Raw genomic sequence first — 24,947 nt, 5'->3', positions numbered from 1 at the left:
TCCAGAGACACTTTATCTTTTTTTCAAACCTGTTCTCACATTTAACAACTTCTCATTTGACTCCACTTTTTGCTTCAAATAAATGATCTATGATTGGATATGATTGTATCAGTCCATGCTCTGCCTTTTTTTGTGAAATGTGTGGATTATTATTTATTCTGGTACTGCTCTAATCCATCCCTTATCCCTAATACTTCATTGTAATACACTGAAGATATGATAGTTGCCACTTCGTGCTATTGCATAGCATAGGTTTTTAACATTTTTGATGCCAGTTTTGATCCTTTGACTTTCAAATAGTCCCTCTACAAATTTTTCCTTTGTTTGATTTGTCTATCTCCATTTAAGGATTAAGTTACTAACTAGAATCCACTATAGTTCCAAATACACTTCTAAGTTCCTTGATTATATTTCTTCACCCCGTGTCCTGTCTGTTCCTTTTTGCGTTTCCTCTCAATAAATTTGTTCTCAAATTGTCATCTCGCACCTGTACTGCCAATATCTTTTTTTCTTTTTCCTCTGTTGTGGCTTCCTCTCAGCACATGTTGATAGATCTGTTCCACTGCTTATACTTTGGCTCGCATCTGTCACCCACATAAGCTTCCACATGTGACAGACTATTCCATCATTTCCAACCCCAACTTGGTGTCACCACCAGATGTTTTCCCACCTCTTCTCTTCCAATATTCTGAAGAGACCATCTCATCATCTGTCTCCACCAGACCCTTTTGATTACATTTTCCAGTGCAATCACAGGAAATACAACAGTCGTACTTTCACTCCTTTCATTTAGCTACTCAGCACTCAGTGGCACTTTCCAGTTGAAATGGGAATTTACCTGTTGCCCATCCATGCCATAGTCATAGAATACTACAGCGCAGAAACAAGCCCTTCAGCCATTTGAGTCTGTTCCAAACTTTTAATCAACCTAGTTCCATCAACCTGCACCCACACCATAACCCTTCATATCCCTCCCATCTATGTGCCTGTCCAAATTTCTCTTAAATGTTGAAATCAAACCCACATCACCATTTGTGCGGGCAGCTTGTTCCACACTCTCATAACCCTCTGGGTGAAGAAGTTGCCCCTCATGTTTCTCTTAAACATTTCGTCTTTCACCCTTCACCCTTAACCCATAACAATCTACTTCTCATTTCACCCAACCTTAGTGTAAAAAAATGTGCTTACATTTACCCTATCTATGCCTCTCATAATTTTGTATGCCTCTATCAAATCTTCCCTTATTCTCCAACTCCCCAGGGAATTAAATCCTAACATATTCAACCTTTCCCGTAACTCAGGTTCTGAAGTCCTGGCAACATCCTTGTACATTTGCACTCTTTTAACCTTATAGATATCTTTCCTATCAGAAGGTGGCCTGTACTGGACACAGTACTCCAAATTAGGCCTCACCAACATCTTGTACAACTTCAACATGACATCCTAACACCTGTACTCATTACTTTAATTTATGAAGGCCAGTGTGTCAAAAGCTCTCTTTATGACCCTGTCTACCTGTGACGCCACCGTCAAGGAATTATAGGTCTGTTTAACTGCACTCCTCAGTGCCTTACTGCTCACCGTGCAGGTCCTACCCTGGCTCGTCCTCCAAAAAGTGAAACACCTCAGACTTGTCTGCATTAAATTCCATTTGCCATTTCTCAGCCCATTTTTCCAGACGGACCAGATCCTGATGAAAGCCTTGATAGCCTTCCTACTGTCCACTCTGCCTCTAATTTTGGTGTTATATTCAAATGTGTTGATCCAATTTATTACACTATCATCGAGATCATTGATATATACAACTATCAACAATTGACCCAGCTCTGATCCCTGTGGCACACCACAGGTCACAGGCCTCCAGTCAGAGGGGTAACCATCTACTACCACTCTCTGGCTTTTTCCACGTAGCCAATATCTAATCCAATTTACTATCTCATCCTGAATGCCAAGCAACTGAACCTTTTTGACCAGTCTTTCATGTGGAACCTTGTCAGTGCATTATGTTATATCTCCATTGAGATGTTCTAATACAGTACTGAAGCTTTACAGAGCTTCTCAATTGATCCACAAGTCTGACCCCTGCTGCAACTGTTTTTGCCTTGCATTTTCCATCATACTGCCAATGTGATAACTTTATTTGGTCACCTACACTTTTTTAACTAAACTTAATGCATGCACAGGGAGGAGAACTTCAGCCTCCACCATATCTCGTTAGGGTTCCCCAGGCAATGCCCATCATGCTTATTTATCTGTATTCTTGTTGGTATTTAATTGTACATGTCTGTCCTCTCCGTTTAGAATGTATAGAAAATATCTCTCTTTAATTTTACCATCTTCACCATTACCTACTCTTTTTTTTAATTGTTTTATGCATTTGGTATGTTGCAGTGAAGTTATTCATTGGTTCAGATTCAGTCAAACCAAGTCTGACTTATTTATAACCTGTGAATGAGTCCTTAAATGCTTCTCATCTGTATTAATAATTGAGAAAAGGGCCTGTTTGAGGAACTGAGAGAGTGTAGAGAGTGAGAAAGGGATAATTAATAATGAGAGGACATATGTAAGATGGGGGTTAGGGGATTCAGAGGGGTTTTAAGAAGGTGTTTTTCATCCTGAGGTGTTTGTAATGTGGAACATACTTCCTGAGTGGGTGGTGGAGGCAGGTATTTTCACAGTATTTAAATAAAATGTAGGTGTGTGCTTGGAAGAAGGCAATGGTGTGAATGCTTAACAGTGTGATTAGCATAGGTGGGAACTTGTGCCCTGTATGGACACAGCGAGCTAAAGCGTTTATTTCTGTGTTATGTGACTCTTAACATTAATTCTATCCTTTGAATATTTTGAATGTCCATCTTTGTCAACAGACAGCAAGTAATCCTTTGAGATATATATTTAGAAAATATCCTAATATTGTTTTTTTCTTTCAAACTGAGATTACCTCAGTCAATTATGTGACTCTACTTCTATGTATGTTGAAGTAGTTCTGCAACTTAACTCAGGTTTAGCTTCAAATTTGAGCTGTGGAGTTTAAAAAGCAGAGCAAGTATATGGAAAAGCTTGCACTATGAGGTTTAAGGACTTTCTCCCTGGAGGTTTTTCTTCTTCCCCTCTTAATTGACAGTAGATAACCATGCTGTATGAAAGACAGAACCCAATTGTGTTTCTGTGCAGACTTATTTTGCCGATTAGGGAAAATGCTTTTAAATAGGATTAAATTATAGCATGTCTTTTCGTAGTTTTAAAAAGATTTATTCCTCTTTCTCTTATCCCCACTTCCTTGAAATAAATATACCTGTTCCTGTGATGGCAGTATCTATTTGTGCTTTATTTATGTGGCCAGATGAGAGCAAAGCTAATGTGATTTGGCAGGATTGAAAGCCTGCTGATTTTCTTTCTTAGTGCATTGCCAATTTCAGTTGCAAATCAAATGTGTTTTATTTTAAATATATCCGATTACCACAAATATTTTTGTGAGCAACATATTGACTTTTTGCTTATAGTTCACTAACAAAACACTCCACCCCCAGCTACAGATAATGAGCCCTGAAGAGATGTTCTCATTTTACACTGCACCTTGCTTTGCATCTAACAAGTATAGTTGGCTCCTGAACTGCGCGACTGTGACTGGCTCCCCAGGGAGTTTGCAGAATTTAATATTGCAGCTGCAGGCCTTTTATGATTTTTTTTTCCTGTGTTGCCTGACAATTTTTAATACCAGCTTCTTGTTATCACTAAAATAGCTACCCAGTAATGTTAAATAATTTTGAAGTCAGCTTCCTCGTATGGTTCAAAGTGATTGTGTCCAAGGTGTTTGTCTTTTGGGTCACACAAATTTATGTTTCCAGTTGTGTTTAAATGTACCTTTCAAATTCTAAGTGTCAGTGACACCACTGTAATAAAATATACTCTCCTGAGATGGCAGTAAAATCATCAACAATATCTGTCCAGCAACACACATCAAAGTTGCTAGTGAACGCAGCAGGCCATATATCTGTCCATTGGCTCTGAAACACAGCAGTATTTAATGTACATGAAACTATGGAAGTGAATTGTTGAAATCCAGCAACATTCTGCATTTGGCTAATTTGTGATTTATAGGTGGGCATACCAGTCATATAAGTTTACTGCACATGGTACACTATTTGACCTGCCATTCTCAATCTGGTTTAAAATGAAAGAACAAGCTAATGGAAATGGTAAAGAAAAAATAAGAAATAGGAGCAGGGATAGGGTCAATTGGTTATATGAATCTACTGTACCATTCAATAAAGGCATGGTTGATTGTAAAATTTATACCTTTGCTCAAGAAGGGTCAAATACAGATAATCCTGGGAATTATAGACCAGTGAGTGGGCAAACTATTGGAGATGGGTCTTATGGAGAGGAGAGGGTTTATGAGCATTTGCAGAGTAATAGTCTTGTTGACTGGCTTGCCGAGCTGGCATGTTACCTTACAGACATTTCATTACCCAACTAGGCAACATCACCAGTGCAACTTCAAATGAAGTGTTGGTGATCTCCATTGTTTGTCTTTTATGTGTCCTGTGATTAGTCCGTTTGTGTGTGTGTGTGGGGGGGGGGTGTGGTATATGTGCCATTTCTATTGGCTACCGATTATGTAATCCACAATTGGTTCGTTAAAATCCGATTAGGTGATAATTGTTGTCCGGGCTGTGTTAGTTGACTGTCCCTTATTGATTGACATGTGTAATCAGGTGTGAATTGGCTCTTGGCTCTGGAGTGATGAAGTGGGATGTAAATTGGGTTCATTTTGACCCAGATTTGTGTGAATTCTGTGTGGAGAACAAAACCTCTAAGATTTCTAAAAATGACCTCCAGAGTGTGTAAATTTGAAAACGCCGATTGTGCAGAGCAGTGTGGACAGGGTAACCTGAGATTTCTAAAAACGCTGTCATGACGTGCCGGAAGAGATGGTGGCGGCAGCGTAACATTTCATTGTTTTCTTGAACGCAACTCCCCACACAACCTAACAATTTCAGAACAGATGGCAACGAGACTGAAGCCAGAAGAGTTAGAAATGTACTCACCAGATACTTTGACCCATATCTTACTGAATAAATAGGTATACAGTACTCACTTTGCCCTGTTTTCTGTCCTTGCTCGTATGAAGGTGGTTTACCTATTTATGCACGTACTTCTCTGACAATAGATGTGTAACAGTCTAATGTAACATTGTATGGAAATACAAGATAACACTGATGCAGACATGTTTTATACATTTAACAAGGTACTTCATTAATGCAACAGAGATGGTCAGTTTTTCAATGTTTGTCGTCAGCCGGGTCATACTGTCTGTGAACTCCCTGTCGGTTGCCTCCATACGCTCCAGTATTTGTCTTTTTTTAGTTTTAAATCCTCCTGCATGAGGGCCAACAGCTGTCCCTCGTTTGGCAATTTCCTTTTAAGTTTTTCTAGTCCAACTGCACAAATGCGCACTTCACAGCAAGATTTGACACCAAACATGTTGCTTGTTTTCTGTAGATGTGTCCTGTGCATGCCCAGTAGGAGGGGATTTGCCCAAATGCCTGTCTTAATGTGGGCGGAGGTATTTTCAAAAATGCTGGGTGTGGACGCCTATTGTTTTTACGCAAAACCGGCATTTTCAAACTTAACCGGCCTAGTGTGGACATCGCCTCAGGCTTGTCGTTGACAGGCTTGGCCTAGGATAGTGACATTGGTCCAGTCGAATTGATGTGCTTTGCTGTCACAATGTATAGATATAAGGGCAAGTTGATCATGATGGTTTACAGCCAGATGGTGCTCATGTACCCCTTTGTGCCCTGACCAATCAAGAATCTATCCACCTCTGCCGTGAATATATATCCTGGATAGTATTCATCTCTCAGTCATTAATAAAACAGATCGTAAGATCATTATTGTATTTCACTTTGTGACAACTTGCTGTTTATGCATGGTCACATGTTCATCGAAACGTACATTGAGATGCATCACTTGCGTCACATCAAATAAGTAAGAATTGTGCTGAGCAGCCTACAAGTGTCGCTGTACTTATGGCGCCAACAGAGGATGCCCTTAACTCACTAACCCTAACTGTATGTCTTTAGAATGTAAGAGGAAACCAGATTACATGGAAGAGTCACTAAAGTCATGGGGAGAATGTACAAACGCCTTACAGCAGCAGGAAGTGAGCTATGATCTATGATTGCTGTAAAATGATATGCTGACAACTACGCTATGTGCTGCATTTAGTTGGTAATAATCTACTCAAATTCTAATCTAACTTCGTATCTTTATAGGATACTCAGAAGGCCAAACAGTTCCTGCCATTCTTACAGAGAGCGGGTCGTTCAGAAGCTGTGGTTGAGTACGTTTTCAGTGGTTCCCGTCTAAAGCTCTACATGCCCAAAGAGACCTGTTTGATCACCTTTCTACTGGCAGGCAAGTGTTAAATGCTTACTTTAAGCTGGTACAAGTAATTACACATCTATAGTGTAGAAGCAAGGTTGTAAGTGATGGTTTATTTGAAATACCTGTCTGGTTTGATAGTGAATTGGCAATTCAGTTTTCGTGTACTGCATAATCTGAAATTGGACATCATGTGAAAAATGTTGTTAATGTTAAGGCGCTTGGATGAAATGAGTTGTGATGGTTTGCTTGTCGTATTAGCAACGATGCAGATTATGGTGATTTCGAGAATAGGAGAAATGTCAAGGCATTCAGAAGCACACATGCACCAATGTCTCTCATCCCTTAATCGTCCCCAAATCCAATATTTCTACCTCTAACAATACAGTCAATGTCCATCCCAACCCTGTTCCTATGGGTTTGTTTATTTCCTGTGCCTCACCTCACCTCTCCTCAACCCCACTTGTTCTTCATGGAATATAGTAAGTGCGAAGGAGATCTGATATGTGTATTTGAAATTGTCATGAGTAGAGGTAGAGAGAATGGGGGCACCCACCTGCCCCAGTCTCAAAGCAAAGATGGCGACAGAGGCATTGCTACAAGAAAAAAAACAATATTTAACAACTCTAGGAAACTCTCCCCCCCCCCCCAAAAAAAAAATTGGCTTGCTCGTTGAAAACAGGGTAATAGAACTTATTCTGGTTGGAGGTCAGTGACTAATAGTGTTCTGCAGGGCTACTGGAACCTCTGACCTTTGTAATACATATATAATTGACTGGATGAAAATGTAGATGGATGAGTTAATAAGTTTGTAGATAATAGGAAGATTGGTTGTGCAGAGCGAAGAAGACTGGTAAAGAATAGAGCAGGATATAGTTCAAATGCAGATATGGGCGCAGAAATAGCAAATAGAGTTTAACCCAGCAAAATGTGAAGTTTTGCACATTGGGAAATCAAATCTAAAGAGTCAGTGTACAGTTAATAGCAAGATAGTGTTGATCAACAGAGGAATCTTGGGTTAAAAATACATATTTCCTGAAAATGGCTGTAAAGGCTGATTCTGCGGTAGAGAAACCATCTTGTAGGCATTCTACAAATTCCTTCTTTGGGATCCAGCACCAACACAATTTTTCCAATCTACTTGCAAATTGAAATTCGCCCCCCTCCCCCCACCCCAGACTAACATAACATTGCTCCTTTTGCATGTCTTTTCTATCTTCGTATATTATACATATATCCTGGCTACTGTTTGGGGGCCTGTATATCAGGGTCTTTTTACCCGTGCAATTTCTTACCTCTGCCAGCAAGGATTCTACATCTTTTGATCCCATGTCACTTCTTTGTAAGCATTTGATTTAATCTTTATTTTACCAAGACAGCCACGCCACCTGACCTGCCCACCTGCCTGCCCTTTTGAGATTTTGTGTGTGGCTGGATGTTAAGCTCCCAGCAGTGATCTTTTCTGAACCACAACTGTGGTACCCATAACATCATGCCTGCCAATTTCTAACTGTGTTACAAAACTATCTACCTTATTTCGTATACTGTGTGCATTCAAATATTACAACTTCAGTCCTGTGTTCACCGTCCATTTTTTCAGTTTTCTCTCCATTTGGCTGAAGTTAAATTCTTACCTCTTTCTAAACTTATTGTCTTATATTTTGTTCTGGAGGATGTAGTAACTTCTGCACATACTTTCTCTTTAACTTTATAATTTTTTAAGCTATTGAACCCAATCCCCTACTATTTAATTAAATGCCTATCCACTGCCCTAGTTATATGATTCATGAGGATCCTGGTCCCAGCATAGATCAGATGGAGCCAGTCCCATCAGAACAGCGCCCTCCTTCCCCCAATACTGATACTACTATCCCATGAATTGAAACTCACTTCTTCCATACCAATCTATGAACCATGCATTTAATTCTCTGATGTTATTTCCTCTGTGCCAGTTTGCAGTTGGCTTTGATAATAATCCGAGATTATTACCATTTTGGTTTTTCATTTTAATTTAGTCCCTAGCTGTTCAAATTCCCTCAGTAGAACCTCCTTCCTCGTTCTTCCTGCATTGTTGATACCCACATGATAACTGCATCTTTATCCTTACACTCCAGATTTCTGTGCTGCTCAGATGAGATGGGCTGAACCTGGGTACCAAGCAGACAATACAACCTTTGTGAATCTTAATCATTGCAACAGAGAATTGTCCATTCCCCTGCTTATACAAGGCCCAATTCCAGCTACATGCTTCTCTCATCCCTCTTAAATAACTCCCTGAAGCACAGTGCCATGGTTTGGTTGTTCATCCTTCCTGCAGCCGTCACTGTCGTCCTCACAGGAAGCAATAATCTCAGACCTGTTCGGCATAAGTGTCCAAGTAATTCTCTGCCTCCCTGACGTTTGAAGCTTGGACTCGATTATCAGCTTTTAGCTTGAGATCCTTGAGCAACCATTACTTGCTGCAGATGTGGTCATCAGGAACTGCAGTCAGGTCCATCAGATTCCACATCGTGCAGCTATGACACATCATCTGTATCATCAGTACTGCATCACTACTTTATTTAATTGGCTGTATTTTGGTTAAGTATTATTTTTAAAAAAAGACACTTTATCTGTTCTCTCCTGCTATTTACCTCTGTCTTCTAACTGAAGCCTCTTGAGCCAGTTCTTCAGACTCCTACACTGGCCCACTCACATGATGACAGCTCCCTCAGTGGCTGCACCAGTTAAACGTAACTTCATTTTATTGTCCTTGGTCAATTGCCTAATAGCGTCAGCCGTCTCAGACTCAGCAGAAAGTCCCAACAAATCCTGAGCAATGCACACAAAATGCTGGAGGAACTCAACAGATCAGGAAGCATCTATGGAAATGAATAAACAGCCGAACTATTTGGCTGAGACCCTTCTTCAGGCAGCTCAGCTTATTTTTGAAATCTAGCACTACTCAGGACAAGTAATGGGTGGATCAGGGTGGATTAAAAAAGAAAAATGTTCACGCAGCTGGGCAGTTATCACAGCATGCATAAATTCTTCAATGTTGTCAGGACCATGTAGAGCTCAGATACCTAAGGCTTCACTTGCTGCTGTCTGTGCTAAGGATGGAAGAAAACAACTGAGAATTTTATTGAGAGTCTGTTCTTGACACGTGAGTGTATGATTCCATGTTCAGATCAATTTTCAGTATCACCCTTTCGAATAGACGTATTATAAGTTCTTTAAACTTTCCCCTTCTCACCTTAAACCTATGCACATTAGTACTTGACATTTCCACCCTGAGTAAAAAAGACTGCTACGTCACTGCTTTTCATTATTATAAATAGTAGTTCTGTCAGCCCCAACTATTCCCTTCATGGTGGTTGAAGATCTGTTCCAGGCATTACAATATGGATTTTATGCCTGGAGGCACAATGAACATGTTTTAAACATGACACAAAGTTCTTACTTTACTTGTGTCAGTAATTCCCACCCTTTGCGGTTCAGAACATGAGCTACCTTTAGTAAGCAAGTCAAAGCATTGGAGAGGTGTCCCCAATGTTGTCTTTCCAAATGCACTGACAAGATAAGCAGGCCAGTGTCATTCTTCTCAATCAGACCAGTATTCTCAGCCTTCAGGTTATAGTTACTCTTGCACAGCTCATAATGTGTGGGCCTTGTTGTTTACATGCCTTATTGAGGTGCTGTGCTCCGAGTTTCAGCACAGCAGGAGGTATCTAGAGGAGGGCAGAGTAAATGTGTGAAAGGTGTTCTTCAAGCCTCAGCAGCAGGAAGGAATCCTGGCTCATGACTAGGGTGATTAGAAAACCAAGAGTCTTTTTGGCAAATTGCATAAAATCAGTTAAAAAGACAGGAGTTTCCCGATTCCCATACTGTTCAACCACCTGCCCATTGGGTTCCCTGTACAGCTCATCAGCTACCTTAGTGCCATCCGAACTAGAGTGAAGGTAGATCATCCTGGTCTCTAAGGTGCTGCCTTAAAAGGAGATAGACTAAAAATAATTTTACTTGCATTCTGTTCTGGGAATGATCTGGTTAATGCCAAGTATAAGAATCTTTTGGAATAAGTCCAGCTATTGAGACAATTGTGTCTGTCATGTGGTTTAGGATTTCATCCGAGTTAAAACAACATTAACTTTGTTTGCAAGTAGACTTGATTAAGTTTCTTTTTTCAATACATTCAATAACAGTTATAGATACTTTAAAAATACTGTTTCTTGGAGATATCATTTCATTCTATTTTTGCTGCAGCACTGCATATTTTTCCTAAGGTGCAGAACAGCTATGGTGATTGTTGAATAGTAATTTAGAGGCTTGGACCAATTATCCCCAGACACCTGCTGGGAATTTAAATGTAATTACTTAAATCCCGAATGAGCAGCTTGTACCTGCAAAGATAATCATGAAAATTCAGAGCTTTAGTTTCAAAATTTAAAAAAAAACTACCCAGTTCACTAATAAAGTCTTTACAGTGACATCAGACCCACTGTAAGGTAATTGCCCTATGCAGTTGTCCAGCAGAAAACTTGGCTGTTAGGAATGTACTCATTACCAACTTCTCAAGAACAGTTGGGAATGAGTAATAAATGTTACAATGCTTAAATGCCCAGAACAAAATATAACCAGGGACAATCGTGTCCATCCAGATTTTGTTTTATTTTGGTGTTGAATTTTGTTTTGTGGATCTGTCTTGCTATAGTCATGTTTATTAAAGGATTATGTATCAGAAATTTAGTTTTAGTTGGATACAGGTATAATGGTTAATGCAGAGGTTCATTGTATGCTGATGAGAAAGTATTTCATTTTTAGTATCCTTCCATTTTGTTTTCCTTTAGATTTATTTGCAGGGGTGGAAGTATGTTGCTAAACCTTGGGGACATGAACAAAAATGTGATTACATTTTGAGAATAGTCAATGTAAGCTGCACATACTTGTTATCGAAATGTATGGTATAACTGCAAATTGGTTTATTGTTTTGAAACAATTAGTGCCTTTATGATCTACGTGTCAAGACTTTTTAGTGTGTGTGTTACTGTGTACTTGCTGTGTTACCAGTTCCAGCTGGCACAGTCTCTCCAAAACTGATGCCTGTGGAAAGTTGACTTACTTTCTTGTTGAAGATTTGCCAAGAGGATTCACTGAACCCAATTATGAGCTGAATTAGCTTCAGCAAATTTCATTACTCCATGGGCTTCAGTGATTTCAGCGTGCCCTGTTGGACTGAGTAATGTTAATGAGATGTCTCTGGAAATTAGATTATTGGTAGTTTGAAAATGTGTTGAAAATTATAAATTATGTTTATTACAGGGATATGGCAGTATTATTATTATTGAACTAATGATCCGTCGAATTACCAGTTCAATTCCCACAGTGGCATTTTGAAACGTATTCTGTTCACAGAATAACACAATAGAGGAGGAGCCCATGTTGGCCAATGCTGACCCCTTTTACAGGTTTATAAACAACATCTGGAATAAACTTGTATGTTGAATGGACAAGAAACCAGAACAAAAAGTTAGATTCAGTGATGATTGAGGCCATTTGGAGATAGGATAGGCTATTGAAAGAAATAAAGTGGACAAAATGGTAGTGTGTAAAAATATTCAACTGCACCAGGACAGATGTGTATCGTTAATTATCCAATAAATAAAGCAATATATTTCCTATTGCCTTTTCCTGACCAATTCCAGTTATATACAAAATATTTGGTGAACTGGATTGAGAATTTATGAATCTGCTTTTGGTCCAAATTCATCAAATAATTCTACTGAGCTGATACTTTCCTCTGCATGATAATTGATATTGTTTTATTATTGTCAGGTCCTGACATACAGTGACAATCTTTTGTTTGTGTGCCTATGCTGATTGTGATATACTTGAAGGCTGCTCCGCCCCCCCCCCCCCCCCGTGCATCCTTAGTTGTGTTGGTTGTTAATGCAAATAGTGCATTTTACTGTAGGTTTTTATGTATGTTAATAGGTGCTGGGAATTATAGGTGGCTGAGGGTGGGTTGTGCAATTTACAGAATCAGTGACTGAGACAATACAGTACAATTGCCTATAAATAGGAAGTCAGTGTTTCTATTTCATATGTGCCTCTTTCCAATATATTTCATTGAGACTTCTCCTGAAGTCTTTACTTCAAGGTTCCTCTTATCTTTATCAGTGTTATTCACCCAGGTGTTCCAAGTAGAAGCAATTTTCATGTTCACCTTATTCCATTACTGTTTAGTCTTTTTGACAGTTCTCAGAAGGAATTACCCTGATACTTTTTAATACAATTGAATGATGTGTTCAAATTAGGTTATAACTAAGAGAGAAGTCTTCCTTCTGGCCAGTTCTCTTTTGTAGTGAAATTGGTCTTTGAATCTGGATTTATACTGCCATTTTACCAGAGATTCATGTCAAACCAGGTTCTGAACAGTGTTAAATAAAATGATACTGCAAAGATGGTCTAAAATCCCACCTGTTAAATTATGATTAGCTACCACAAGCTTCTGGATCAATTGGAATGACTGTTACTTCATATTAGGAATCACATTTTTCTTTTCTCCTGATTTAGGAGACTGTTTGGTCTGCCCTCTTTTTGCTTACTTTAAGATCAAGTATATCAATCCCATTTTAATCTTTATTTACAGACTGTTCTCTCTCACATGCCTACCAGTCCTCCCCTACCACTCACCTTCATTGAGGGTAATCAACAGTATCTAATTAATCGTCATGTCTTTGGAATGTGAGAAACAGAAAACCTAGGAAAGTACTTGTAGTCATGGGGAGAATGTGCCAACTGCACACAGACAGCATCTGAGATTTGGATTGAACCCAGGTCTTTGGAGTTGTGAGATAGCATCAAATATTTTTGCACCATGGTGGCACCCTAATAAGAGGTTCCCTTGCTGCTGCATTACCATAGCAATTTAGGTCAACTTTCTTCAGTTAAAATCACTATCTCCTTTCTGCTAGGTTGTTCCAGCAGTAGGATCCATACATGCATATGACTATCATCAAGGAATGTACATTTTCTCATGGCCAATTCAGATGTTTTTTTTTGCAGAAACTTTCATTTTTCTCTGCAGTTTTTATAAATGTGTGGGTGTTTGGGACGTGGTGACAGTGAAACAAGACTTTCTCTTTGATGTTTTTTGAAGGGGTAGTCTTGTATTTCTTTAGCACTGTGCACAACCCCAGTATTTCTTTCCCCTTCCCCTACCCCTTCCCCTTCCCCTACCCCTTCCGACCTATGTTCGTGACACTTCTCACGCTCTTAAACTTTTCGATGATTTTAAGTTCCCTGGCCCCCACCGCTTTATTTTCACCTTGGATGTCCAGTCCCTATATACTTCCATCCCCCATCAGGAAGGTCTCAAAGCTCTACGCTTCTTTTTGGATTCCAGACCTAATCAGTTCCCCTCTACCACCACTCTGCTCCGTCTAGCAGAATTAGTCCTTACTCTTAATAATTTCTCCTTTTGCTCCTCCCATTTCCTCCAAACTAAAGGTGTAGCTATGGGCACCCATATGGGTCCTAGCTATGCCTGCCTTTTTGTTGGGTTTGTGGAACAATCTATGTTCCGTGCCTATTCTGGTATCTGTCCCCCACTTTTCCTTCGCTACATCGACGACTGCATTGGCGCTGCTTCCTGCACGCATGCAGAACTCGTTAACTTTATTAACTTTGCCTCCAACTTTCACCCTGCCCTCAAGTTTACCTGGTCCATTTCTGACACCTCCCTCCCCTTTCTAGATCTTTCTGTCTCTGTCTCTGGAGACAGCTTATCCACTGATGTCTACTATAAGCCTACTGACTCTCACAACTATCTGGACTATTCCTCTTCTCACCCTGTCTCTTGCAAAAACGCCATCCCCTTCTCGCAATTCCTCCGTCTCCGCCGCATCTGCTCTCAGGATGAGGCTTTTCATTCTAGGACGAGGGAGATGTCTTCATTTTTTAAAGAAAGGGCTTCCCTTCCTCCACTATCAACTCTGCTCTTAAACGCATCTCCCCCATTTCACGTACATCTGCTCTCACTCCATCCTCCCACCACCCCACTAGGAATAGGGTTCCCCTGGTCCTCACCTACCACCCCACCAGCCTCCGGGTCCAACATATTATTCTCCGTAACTTCCGCCACCTCCAACGGGATCCCACCACTAAGCATATCTTTCCCTCCCCGCCTCTCTCTGCATTCCGCAGGGATCGCTCCCTACACAACTCCCTTGTCCATTCGTCCCCCCCATCCCTCCCCACTGATCTCCCTCCTGGCACTTATCCGTGTAAGCGGAACAAGTGCTACACATGCCCTTACACTTCCTCCCTCACCACCATTCAGGGCCCCAAACAGTCCTTCCAGGTGAGGCATCACTTCACCTGTGAGTCGACTGGGGTGATATACTGCGTCCGGTGCTCCCGATGTGGCCTTTTATATATTGGTGAGACCCGACGCAGACTGGGAGACCGCTTTGCTGAACATCTACGCTCTGTCCGCCAGAGAAAGCAGGATCTCCCAGCGGCCACACATTTTAATTCCACATCCCATTCCCATTCTGACATGTCTATCCATGGCCTCCTCTACTGTAAAGATGAAGCCACACTCAGGTTGGAGGAACAACACCTTATATTCCGTCTGGGTAGCCTCCAACCTGATGGCATGAACATTGACTTCTCTAACTTCCGCTAGGCCCCACCTCCCCCTCGTACCCCATCTGTTACTCTTTTTAATGCACACATTCTTTCTCTCACTCTCCTTTTTCTCCCTCTGTCCCTCTGAATATACCTCTTGCCCATCCTCTGGGTCACCCCCCCCCCCCCGTCTTTCTTCCCGGACCTCCTGTCCCATGATCCTCTCGTATCCCCTTCTGCCTATCACCTGTCCAGCTCTCGGCTCCATCCCTCCCCCTCCTGTCTTCTCCTATCATTTTGCATCTCCCCCTCCCCCTCCAGCTTTCAAATCCCTTACTCACTCTTCCTTCAGTTAGTCCTGACGAAGGGTCTCGGCCTGAAACGTCGACTGCGCCTCTTCCTATAGATGCTGCCTGGCCTGCTGCGTTCACCAGCAACTTTGATGTATGTTCCCAGTATTTCCTACCATGTTTCAGAGTCAATGAAGTACTTTTACAGTAACATTAAAAATAAATGGTGTAGAAGTAGTCCTTTTGCCTCCTTATGCCTCCTTCACTGCCACTCAATGAGATTATGACTGATGGTGTACCTCATCAGCACGTTCCTGGAAGGCATCATATCCCTTGATTCTGTTACTATTGAAGTATCAAATCCCTGTCTTGAATGTACAATAACTTTTCCTCTCCAGTCACCCTTCATTCTTTTGAACTCTGGTTTAGGCCCACCGTGGTTGATCTCTCTTTGTAAGACAGTCTTTCCTTTCTGGAAGTTAGTGGTGAACCTTGACTGCACTTCCTCTATAGTAATCTGGGTAGGGAAACAGATCTATGAACAATATTTAAGTTCCAACCCCAGTTGGGGGGGGGGCGGGGGGAGCTGTACAGTTGCAGTAAGACATCTTTAGTCCTTTATTTTAATCCCTTTGCAATAAGATCAACATGTCATTTGCTTTCTTGCTACTATATCTGCATGTTAAACTTAGTGATTCTTGTTCATTGCTATCAAGCTCCTTCAGAACATCAAATTCTTTCAGGCTCCTGCTGCTTTAGAATTACTCTTTTTTTTCTGCCAAGATCCATAACTTCATTTTTTTCTCTGTTATATTCTTTTGTTATGTTCTCCATCTGTTCACTTGGAATGTTCATATTGCACTAAAGCCTTTCTCTTTATACATCACAACTCCCCAGCTTGTAATACTTGGTCTACTCATCCAAGTCTTTGATATAGTTGATGAAAACGGGGTTGAAACTAATTTCTTCAGCGCTCCATTAGCTGCAACCTTCCAATCTGGAAGTGGCTTATTTATTCCTACTGTTTTCTGCTTGTGAGCTGTTTTTCAATGCATGCTAGTGCATTATCCCAATGGAAGAAAAATGTCACACTGTTTAATAACCACTTGTGCTGCAGATTATCCAAGGCTTTTTAAAAAGTCATCTTTGTTGTGATTGTAAACCAAAATTGAGGGAGTTAGATTTTTGTGTGAGTTTCTCTTCGGTATCTTATGCTGCTAAAGCAAAGAACACTGAAAATGTTGGAAAATTTACGAGGGGTGATTGATAAGTTCATGGCCTAAGGTTGGAGTAGTAAATTTTAGAAAACCTAGCCCATTTATTTTTAAACATAGTCCCCTCCTACATGTACAACTTAGTCCAGCAGTCGTGGAGCATACGGATCCCTTCTTTGTAGACGTGGTCCACAGTGGGGGGGGGTGATTGATAACTTCGTGGCCTAAGGTAAAAGGGATGAGTTATTAGCTTAAAACTTTCTGCATTATCACTCAAAGAGTTGAACTGCACGTGCATGTAACGAGAGCATCTTGGACCTCCAGGTGGTCCACACAGGGGTGATTGAGAAGTTTGTGGCCTAATGTAGAAGAAGATGAGTTATACAGCTCTCGTTACATGCACGTGCAGTTCAACTCCGAGTGAAAATGCAGAAAGCTTGAAGTTTCTCCTCATCTCCTTCTACTTTAGGCCATGAACATATCAATCACTCCTGCTGTGGACCACTCCTGGAGGTCCAAGACACCGACTTCTACAAAGAAGGGATCCGTATGCTCCACAACAGCTGGACTAAGTGTGTAAATGTAGGAAAAATAAATGTGCTAGGTTTTCTAAAATTGACTCCTTCTGGCGTAGGCCATGAACTTATCTATCGCCCCTCGTATTAGAGCTGTTTTGTGGTGCTTTTCTGGTTTTTTTGAAAAAAAGGCAGATAGCTGGTACAATTTCTTTAATAATAAATGCAAGTTTTTTACTCTTAGAGGTAGCCATGAAATTGCTGCTGAGTGCTCCCATATCCATTTTCCTCCACAGCTGTAAGCAGTTATCATTATCTTTAGATTAGGACAGGTTTAGCTCTGTTATCCTCCTATGATTATTCAGAATCTATCACTTTACCTGCCTCTAAAAATCAAAAGCAGATTTTATTGTTCTAAAGTAGAAGAAAGTTTATTACTTCCACTGACTTTTATTTGTACACTTGCTATGATGACCTTGACTACAAAATGGAAAAAACTGGTAAGTTACATAACTTTACTTCAAAATGCTTGATGGCAACAGCATTTTATGTAAGTAACAAACCTTCAAGTATATTTGGATGTCAGTACAGGTTTAATGAGATGTATGTGGCTCAAAAGTATCCAAATGCTGCATTTTGAGTTACATACCTGAAATGCCTCAGTCGGATAAATGGCCACGAAATGATGTCCTCCTTTGAGATGTAAGCATTTGTTAGCTTGCACTGTCATATTAAAGCATTTTTTTTTTGTAAGTTTTGTTAATTTGTGCTTTCATATTGAAAGGAGAAAAAAAATCAGTTGTTAAAGTCGTAGCTTTCAGAGCAGGCTTTATTTAAAAAAATGCAATCACTAGTTTAATTGTTGGAGATTTTCAGATTCATTGCATTTTCAGGTTGCCAAAGAAAATTGTGTCATTGGTTAGATTCACTCTTAAGAGGCATCTAATGAACTAGCACCTTGCTGGGTGAGAGAAGATTGTAGTGTTTCTTGCAGTGCACTTTAAAGCTGCACCTTTTGAAAGTAGAGAAACTATTTATGAATTCTGCTAGGATGTAAATTGAGCTAATGTCAGTGGTGAATTGTATGTTATTTTGTCAATGGCCAGAAATTATGTTGGTTAGTGGTATTTGAATTCTGTTGATAAGACATTGTGGCCTCATTTCCTCAGTTTGTAAAGCATATTTTTGCTTCATGGCAGACACTTTTTATATCATTATGAATGTAAATATTTTATTGGTATTGTGATTTCTCAGAAACATAAATACAGTAAAATGTCATTAGGATAAATATTTGCAGCATCTCATGATCTCCCTAATTTAGTCAAATAAGGAAGGCAAGTGGGATTGTAATCTTTTGTGAAATAGCGTTACATGTTACTTTGCTAATGAGTACTAGTGACAGACCTTATCTTCAGATTATAAAAGGAACTTGGAGTACTGTATTCAGTTCTGGTCACCTCACTACAGGAAGGATGTGGATACTATAGAAAGAGTGCAGAGTTGATTTACAAAGATGTTGCCTGGATTGGAGAGTGTACCTTATGCGAATAGATTGAATGAACTTGGCCTTTTCTGCTTGGTGCGACAGAGGATGAGAGGTGACCTGATAGAGGTGTATAAGATAATGAGAAACATTGATCATGTGGATAGCCAGAGGTGTTTTCCCAGGGCTGAAATGGCTAACACTAGGGGGCATTGTTTTAAGGTGCTTTGAAATAGGTATGGGGGGATGTCAGGGTTAAGTTTTTTACACAGAGCGGTGGGTACATGGAATGCACTACCGGTGACAGTGGTAGAGGCAGATACAATAAGGTTTTTTAAAAGACTCTTAGATACGTATATGGAGCTTAGAAAAATAGAGGGCTTTGTGGTAGGGAAATTCTAGGCAGCTTCTAGAGTAGGTTACCTAGTTGGCACAACATTGTGGGCCGAGCGGCCTGTAATGTGAGTAGATTCACTTGTTCGATGTTCTATGAAAGCAGTTTAATGCTATTTCTCCATCATTCCCTTTTTAAGGAATAAGTAGTAGCTATAATATTCATAGAGGTGTTTCATTGTTTACAACTGCATTTCATTTAGTGTTGACTGGAAGTATTGGATCAGCCCATGATTGAATGGTGAAGCAGACTCAGTGGGCTGAATGGCCTACTTCTGCTCCTATTTCTTATGATCTTATGGTCTAACACACACACAGTGCTGGAGAAACTGAGCAGGTCAGGCAGCATCCATGGAGTGGGATAAAGAGTCTTGTGATAAAGAGTGGGATAAAGAGAACCTTGTTCAGGATTCTTGTTGAAGGTCTTGGCCCGAAATGCAGCCTCTTTATTCGTCTCCTTACATGTCTTCTGATCTTCTGAGTTCCTGTAGCATTTTGTATGTGGTGTTCTGGATTTTCGGCATCTGCAGAATCTCTTGTGTTCATTTCTTTTAATAGTTCTGACTTGCAAGAATCTGATTTCAAAATAAGTAAAACTAATTTAACCAACATTTATTTATTTGTTTATTTATTTATTTATTTATATTGAGATACTGTGTGGAACGTGTTCTTCTGGCCCTTAGAGCCATGCTGCTCATCAGTCTCCGATTTAATCTGAGCCTGATCATGGGACAATTTATAATGACCAATTAACTTGCCAACTGGTACGTTTTTGGATTGTGAAAGGAAACCAGAGAACCCGGAGAAAATCCACTGTTCACAGGAAAACATACAAACTCCTTACACACAGCAGTGGGAATTGAACCCGAGTCACTGGTACTTAAAACTTTGTTGTAACCACTACACTACCGTGAAAGAATTCCAGATTTGAGCAATTCTTAATGTATGTATTTCTTCCTACACTAAATTCTCCTACTCTGATTTTAATGTTCTGTGTACTCTCTTGTGTCCAGTAGGTTCTCCCCCCCCCCCCCACCTCTTGGACCAACTTCATTCAAAATGTGAAAGTAAAGTAATTATCCTAAACTTCCTGTACTCTGGGGAATGCAAATGTAGTTAACCCAACGAATCCTAATAACTTAATCCTTGAAGATGTGTGCATTTCAGTCCTCAACAATGTGGATCTTGTGTCAGATATTGGTTTCTACTGGGGCTCTCTTCGCTAAGGTGGTTGTAACCAAAGATGCATGCTCTGATGTATTCATTGCTATCATGTTCTGTGGTATCAGGTGAAAAAGTACAATACAAGTGAGGTTATTGCCATCTGAATCTGTTGTGTGCTTGCTTTTTGTTTGAAGGTTAAATTAATCTGAGACTTTGCAAATCAAGGTGTTGATGAGAGAGGGAGGAATCTGAGAACTTTGTTCCTTATGTGTAAACAATAATTATTTTGTAATGAAAACCAAAAAATCAGCAAATAACCAGCAATTCAAGCAGTTTCTGTGGAGGGTGAACATTAAAAAAAAGCTGGAAATTGAACTGATGAAGGGCCTTCAACCTGAAATGTTAACTTTGCTTCTATTTCCTGAAATGATGCTGGGCTTGATGAGTGTTTCTTTATACAGGTATCCCCCACTTTTTGAACGTTCCCTTTACGAAACCTCACTGTTACGAAAGACCTGCATTAGTGCCCTGTTTTTGCTTTCAGAAGGTGTTTTCACTGTTACGAAAAAAAATTTAGCGCGCGAAAAAATCAGCACACGATAAAAGACAGAGCGCGCCCCGAGCAGCCACTCTCCTCCAGATTGGGAACTGCATTCTCGCCGGCATTGCTTTAACACGTGCCTGTGAGCAGCTGTTTGCAAGATGAGTTCTATGGTATCGGAAAAGCCTGGAAGAGCTCGTAAGGGTGTTACACTTACGGTAAAACTAGACATAATTAAGCCTTTTGATCGTGGTGAACAAAGTAAGGACAACGTGAGTTTGGCTTGTGGAAGCTGACGAACATGATGTTGAAGAGGTTTTGGCATCCCATCACCAAGAACTGACAGATGAAGAGCTGATGCAATTGGAAGAAAAAAGGATAACAATCGAAACCGAATAAGTAATGATAAAGTACTACTTTAATTTTGAAAGGGTACGTCAGTTTAGGAGATATTTGCAGGATGGTTTGAGTCCTTATTAAAGAACTGTGTGATAGAAAAATGCACGAGGCTCAGCAGTCAAGCAAGCCTTCTACATCAGCCACAGCAGACAACGAACCTCAACCTTCGACATCGAGGCGGGCAGTCATAGGAGAAGATGAGCTGCCTGCCCTGATCGACGATGAGATGACACCCCAGTGTCCCACCACCCCAACCCCCAGGCCACGGACAGATACCGATTCGCGGAAAATGCAACAGTAGCTGGGACGCACACAGCACATTTTTAAGCAAAAAGCCGAAATGATCATGCTAATTAATTAGGTGCCGCCTAGCACGTAATTGTCGGTCCAGATCAGTGCCGATGCAATCGGCAATCACCTCTGATCTGCACCGACATTTACGTGCTGGGCAGCACCTAGTTAATTAGCTTGTTTATTTCGGCTTTTTTCTTAAAGATGTGCTGTGTGCCTCCTGGCTACCCCTGTGTGCTTCGCGGCAATGTATCAGTTGGCGGCCTGGAGGGTGGGGGCCACTGCACCACCCCAACCTGCGACAACTCAGTCTAACACACCATCATCAGTATGCTCGATGTCTTCCCAATTCCAGTAAGTGATACTACACTGTACATACCATTATTTCTACTTTATATAGGCTGTGTATTTTTACGTGTTATTTGGTAGATTTGGCAGCTTCATAGTTTAAAGGTTACTGGAGAGCATGTTTATGCCAACAGCGCTTGTGTGAGATTTTCTGCTGAGAGCGCTTGCGTGAGATTTTCGCTACGGAGATCTGTGCAGGCAATCTTTGTAGAGAAGTATTTCTACTTTATATATGTGTATTTATCATATCATTGCTGCTTTTACTATATGTTACTGTTATTTTAGGTTTTATGTGTTATTTGGCATGATTTGGTAGGTTATTTTTGGGTCTGCGAACGCTCACAAAATGTTCCCATATAAGTAAATGGTAATTGCTTCTTCGCTTTACGACATTTCGGCTTACAAACCGTTTCATAGGAACCTCTACCTTTGGATGGCGGGGGAAACCTGTATCTGTGAAAGCTGACACCTATTGCCTGCAAACAAAAGGAATTCTGCAGATAACAGGAATTCTGCAGATGCTGGAAATTCAAGCAACACACATAAAAGTTGCTGGTGAACGCAGCAGGCCAGGCAGCATCTCTTGGAAGAGGTGCAGTCGACGTTTCAGGCCGAGACCCTTCGTCAGGACTCACAGGCCAGGCAGCATCTCTAGGAAGAGGTGCAGTCGACGTTTCAGGCCGAGACCCTTCGTCAGGACCTATTGCCTGTGCTGTAGCAACAATATTTTTGTATAAATAATGGGAAAGTTAATTGAATAATTTTGATAGAGTAATTAAAATTGTTACCACTGGCTAAATTTGGTGACAGCAGAATTATTATTAAGAACCAAAAATAAGGAAAGGTAAAAATGTCTGTTATTTTTAAAGTGTGCAAAGTGATTTGGACTTTCCTGTGATTGAAGCAGTTTTGTTTGTAACTTTGAAAAGATTTTCAATATAAAATTGAAAGAGAATATAATTGTAAACACGAGGAATTCTGCGAAGGTTTGGAGAAAGGGGGATAGAATGGTGCTATTTAGTTTGCTGTTTATAGATTAGTGAGAGGTTTAATGAGCTGATTTGCTTCCTGAACTGTAATTCAATGGTACATTGGTAACTAATGTCAATGTCTGATGGATAAATTCTTACATTTTCCCCTTGTACTTTCATGTCATTGGGTGCCTTGTCTTCAGGTATTGGGGGACCCTAGATGTGCAGTTTCCTCTAGTTTTTTCTACTATCATCCTTTAAAGATTCTACTCCTTTAACAAGCCTTTTGGTCATCTAGCCTGATAGTTTCATCTTTAACTCAGTAGCTATTTTCATCTAATTAATTTTCAGCAGTTTGTGTTTTTTGCTCAAATTCTAACATTTTTCCTCTCTTGTATCTCCATGTTATAAGTGGCATTATAATAGTAATATGGATAGGAGCATTACTGTGTATAGTTGTATCATGTCCTGATGGGAAGACTTCAAAAAGTGGAAAACCTTTAGTCACATTTAAAATTCTAAAATATTCTATAAATTCAGGCAGCATTGAGGCTATGTTCTAACCGATTGGTATGTAAGTATCTGTTGCAGTCCAACATTCTCAATCTGGAAAAAAAATGGACAAATACAATTTTAAAAAAAGGTTTTGAGATTTTATTCTGGGATTCCAAATGGTGGGCATCATAATTGAGCTTGGACCAATTGTTATGAATGATTTTTTGCTCTGTTTGAAGCATCACTCAGGAATTATTTGTCATTCATTGTCAGCTGGTGACAAAAATGACAGAAGTTCAAGAAAGTGTGTTCCTGCTGACTTGCAAGTTGAAGGCTGATTTGTATAGTTACTTCCTTGGATTTCCTCCTAATGGGGGAATGAACAGGTACTGCATAGAATAGCAGATACTCATTCTGAAGTATTTTGGTCAAACAACATCAGTATATTTATTAAATCAGACTTTAACCTCCATTCTAAATCACTTATCCTGAACAATGTCTTATTGCAGCTACATTTGTGGTGCCTTTGCCTACCAGTGCTTTTGCTGGCTATAAAAGCAGTGTGAATCCATCATTTTTGTCTCTGGAACTAATTTGCCAAGGATTTGAAATTTAACAATCAACAGTTGATTTCAGTTTCTATATACTGCTATAAATGATCTAGATCTGAAAGTGTGCTGGTATGGTGTACAAGAGATGCAGACAAGAATTCATTGCAATCTAATGCCATTTAGTCTGATCACTGGATAGAAAGGCCTCCAACATTCCCAATGTAACAGAGCTCAGAAAAATAAATACTGGACAGGTGAAATGGCTTTCATTGATTCCTGTTTTTTTTTTCGGCTGGAGTTATTCACAGAGAGAACTGAAGTCACTTCCAATCTGCTGCTGAGGCAAGAAAAAAAACTGACCTGTTGATATTTTTTATGTTGAATGGTATCTGGAAAATTTGATCCATTTAAATGGCAATTTTAAAAAAAGCATCAGCAAAAGACATTCCCAAATGAATAACACAGTTGCTGTTTTCTTCCCTGCTGAAAATGTGCCAGTTTATTTCTGATAGCTTATAATTCATCTGATGGCATCAAGGTCATTTGGCACCTGCACCTCTAAGCTTCAGTGTAGATGAGTTGGAATTTTTTTTATTTTCAGAGTTGACCGAGTTGCTTACTAGTTCAAAAGAAGTGCATACTTGGAGTCCAGAATGAAGGAACTAAAGGCTTGGAATCTTTCTGAGTGCTACACACATCTTCTAGTTAACTGTGTATTGGATGTTTAGGTATTCATTTAACCAATTCATAGTTTATTGGTAAAAATACTATTTTATTTGAAACAAATTATGTGAGACATGAGACAATAAATGCTGGAATCTGAAGCAAAATTAAGAGCTGCTGGAGGAACCTGCAGCAACTGTGGAGGTAAATGGTTAGTTGATATTCAGGGTTTAGATGCTTCATCTGGACTGAACGAGGAGATGACCTGTAGGGGTGAGGAAGAGGAGTGGGTCAAGAGCTGGCAAGTAGTTGGTAGATCCAATTTTTGGGGGGGCTGTGGTGCGGCTAATAGAAGTTGGAGGATAGGTGGAGGCAACAAAGGGCTGCAGATTATGGAATTTGATGAGAAAGAAGTGAATAGTGGTGGACAGCTGCGGAGGGGGTGATGGGGATCCTGTGGGAGCAGTGTCAATGATGGGCAGGTGAAGAAGGTGAGGGAGGGGAAAGAAACTTGGTGATATACCATTGGGAGTGGTGGGCAACACACACAAAATGCTGGAGCAACTCAGCAGGCCAGGCAGCATTTCTGGAAAAAGAGTACAGCCGATGTTTTGGGCTGATACACT

General features: G+C 40.2%; 1 protein-coding gene across 1 annotated transcript in view; it reads left to right on the top strand.

Moving 5' to 3' along the window:
- Positions 1-24,947, top strand: part of snd1 (staphylococcal nuclease and tudor domain containing 1) — a 952,477-nt gene that overhangs the window by 318,997 nt on the left and 608,533 nt on the right. The window contains exon 15 of the mRNA XM_063072967.1: positions 6,282-6,423. Coding sequence (XP_062929037.1) covers positions 6,282-6,423 — 142 coding nt within the window. The remainder of the gene's footprint in view (positions 1-6,281; positions 6,424-24,947) is intronic.

Source organism: Mobula hypostoma, chromosome 20 (assembly GCF_963921235.1).
Source record: "Mobula hypostoma chromosome 20, sMobHyp1.1, whole genome shotgun sequence".
Lineage (NCBI taxonomy): Eukaryota > Metazoa > Chordata > Chondrichthyes > Myliobatiformes > Myliobatidae > Mobula > Mobula hypostoma.
Note: the sequence above shows the minus strand (reverse complement) of the source record. Positions and strands in the feature narration are given on the sequence as shown.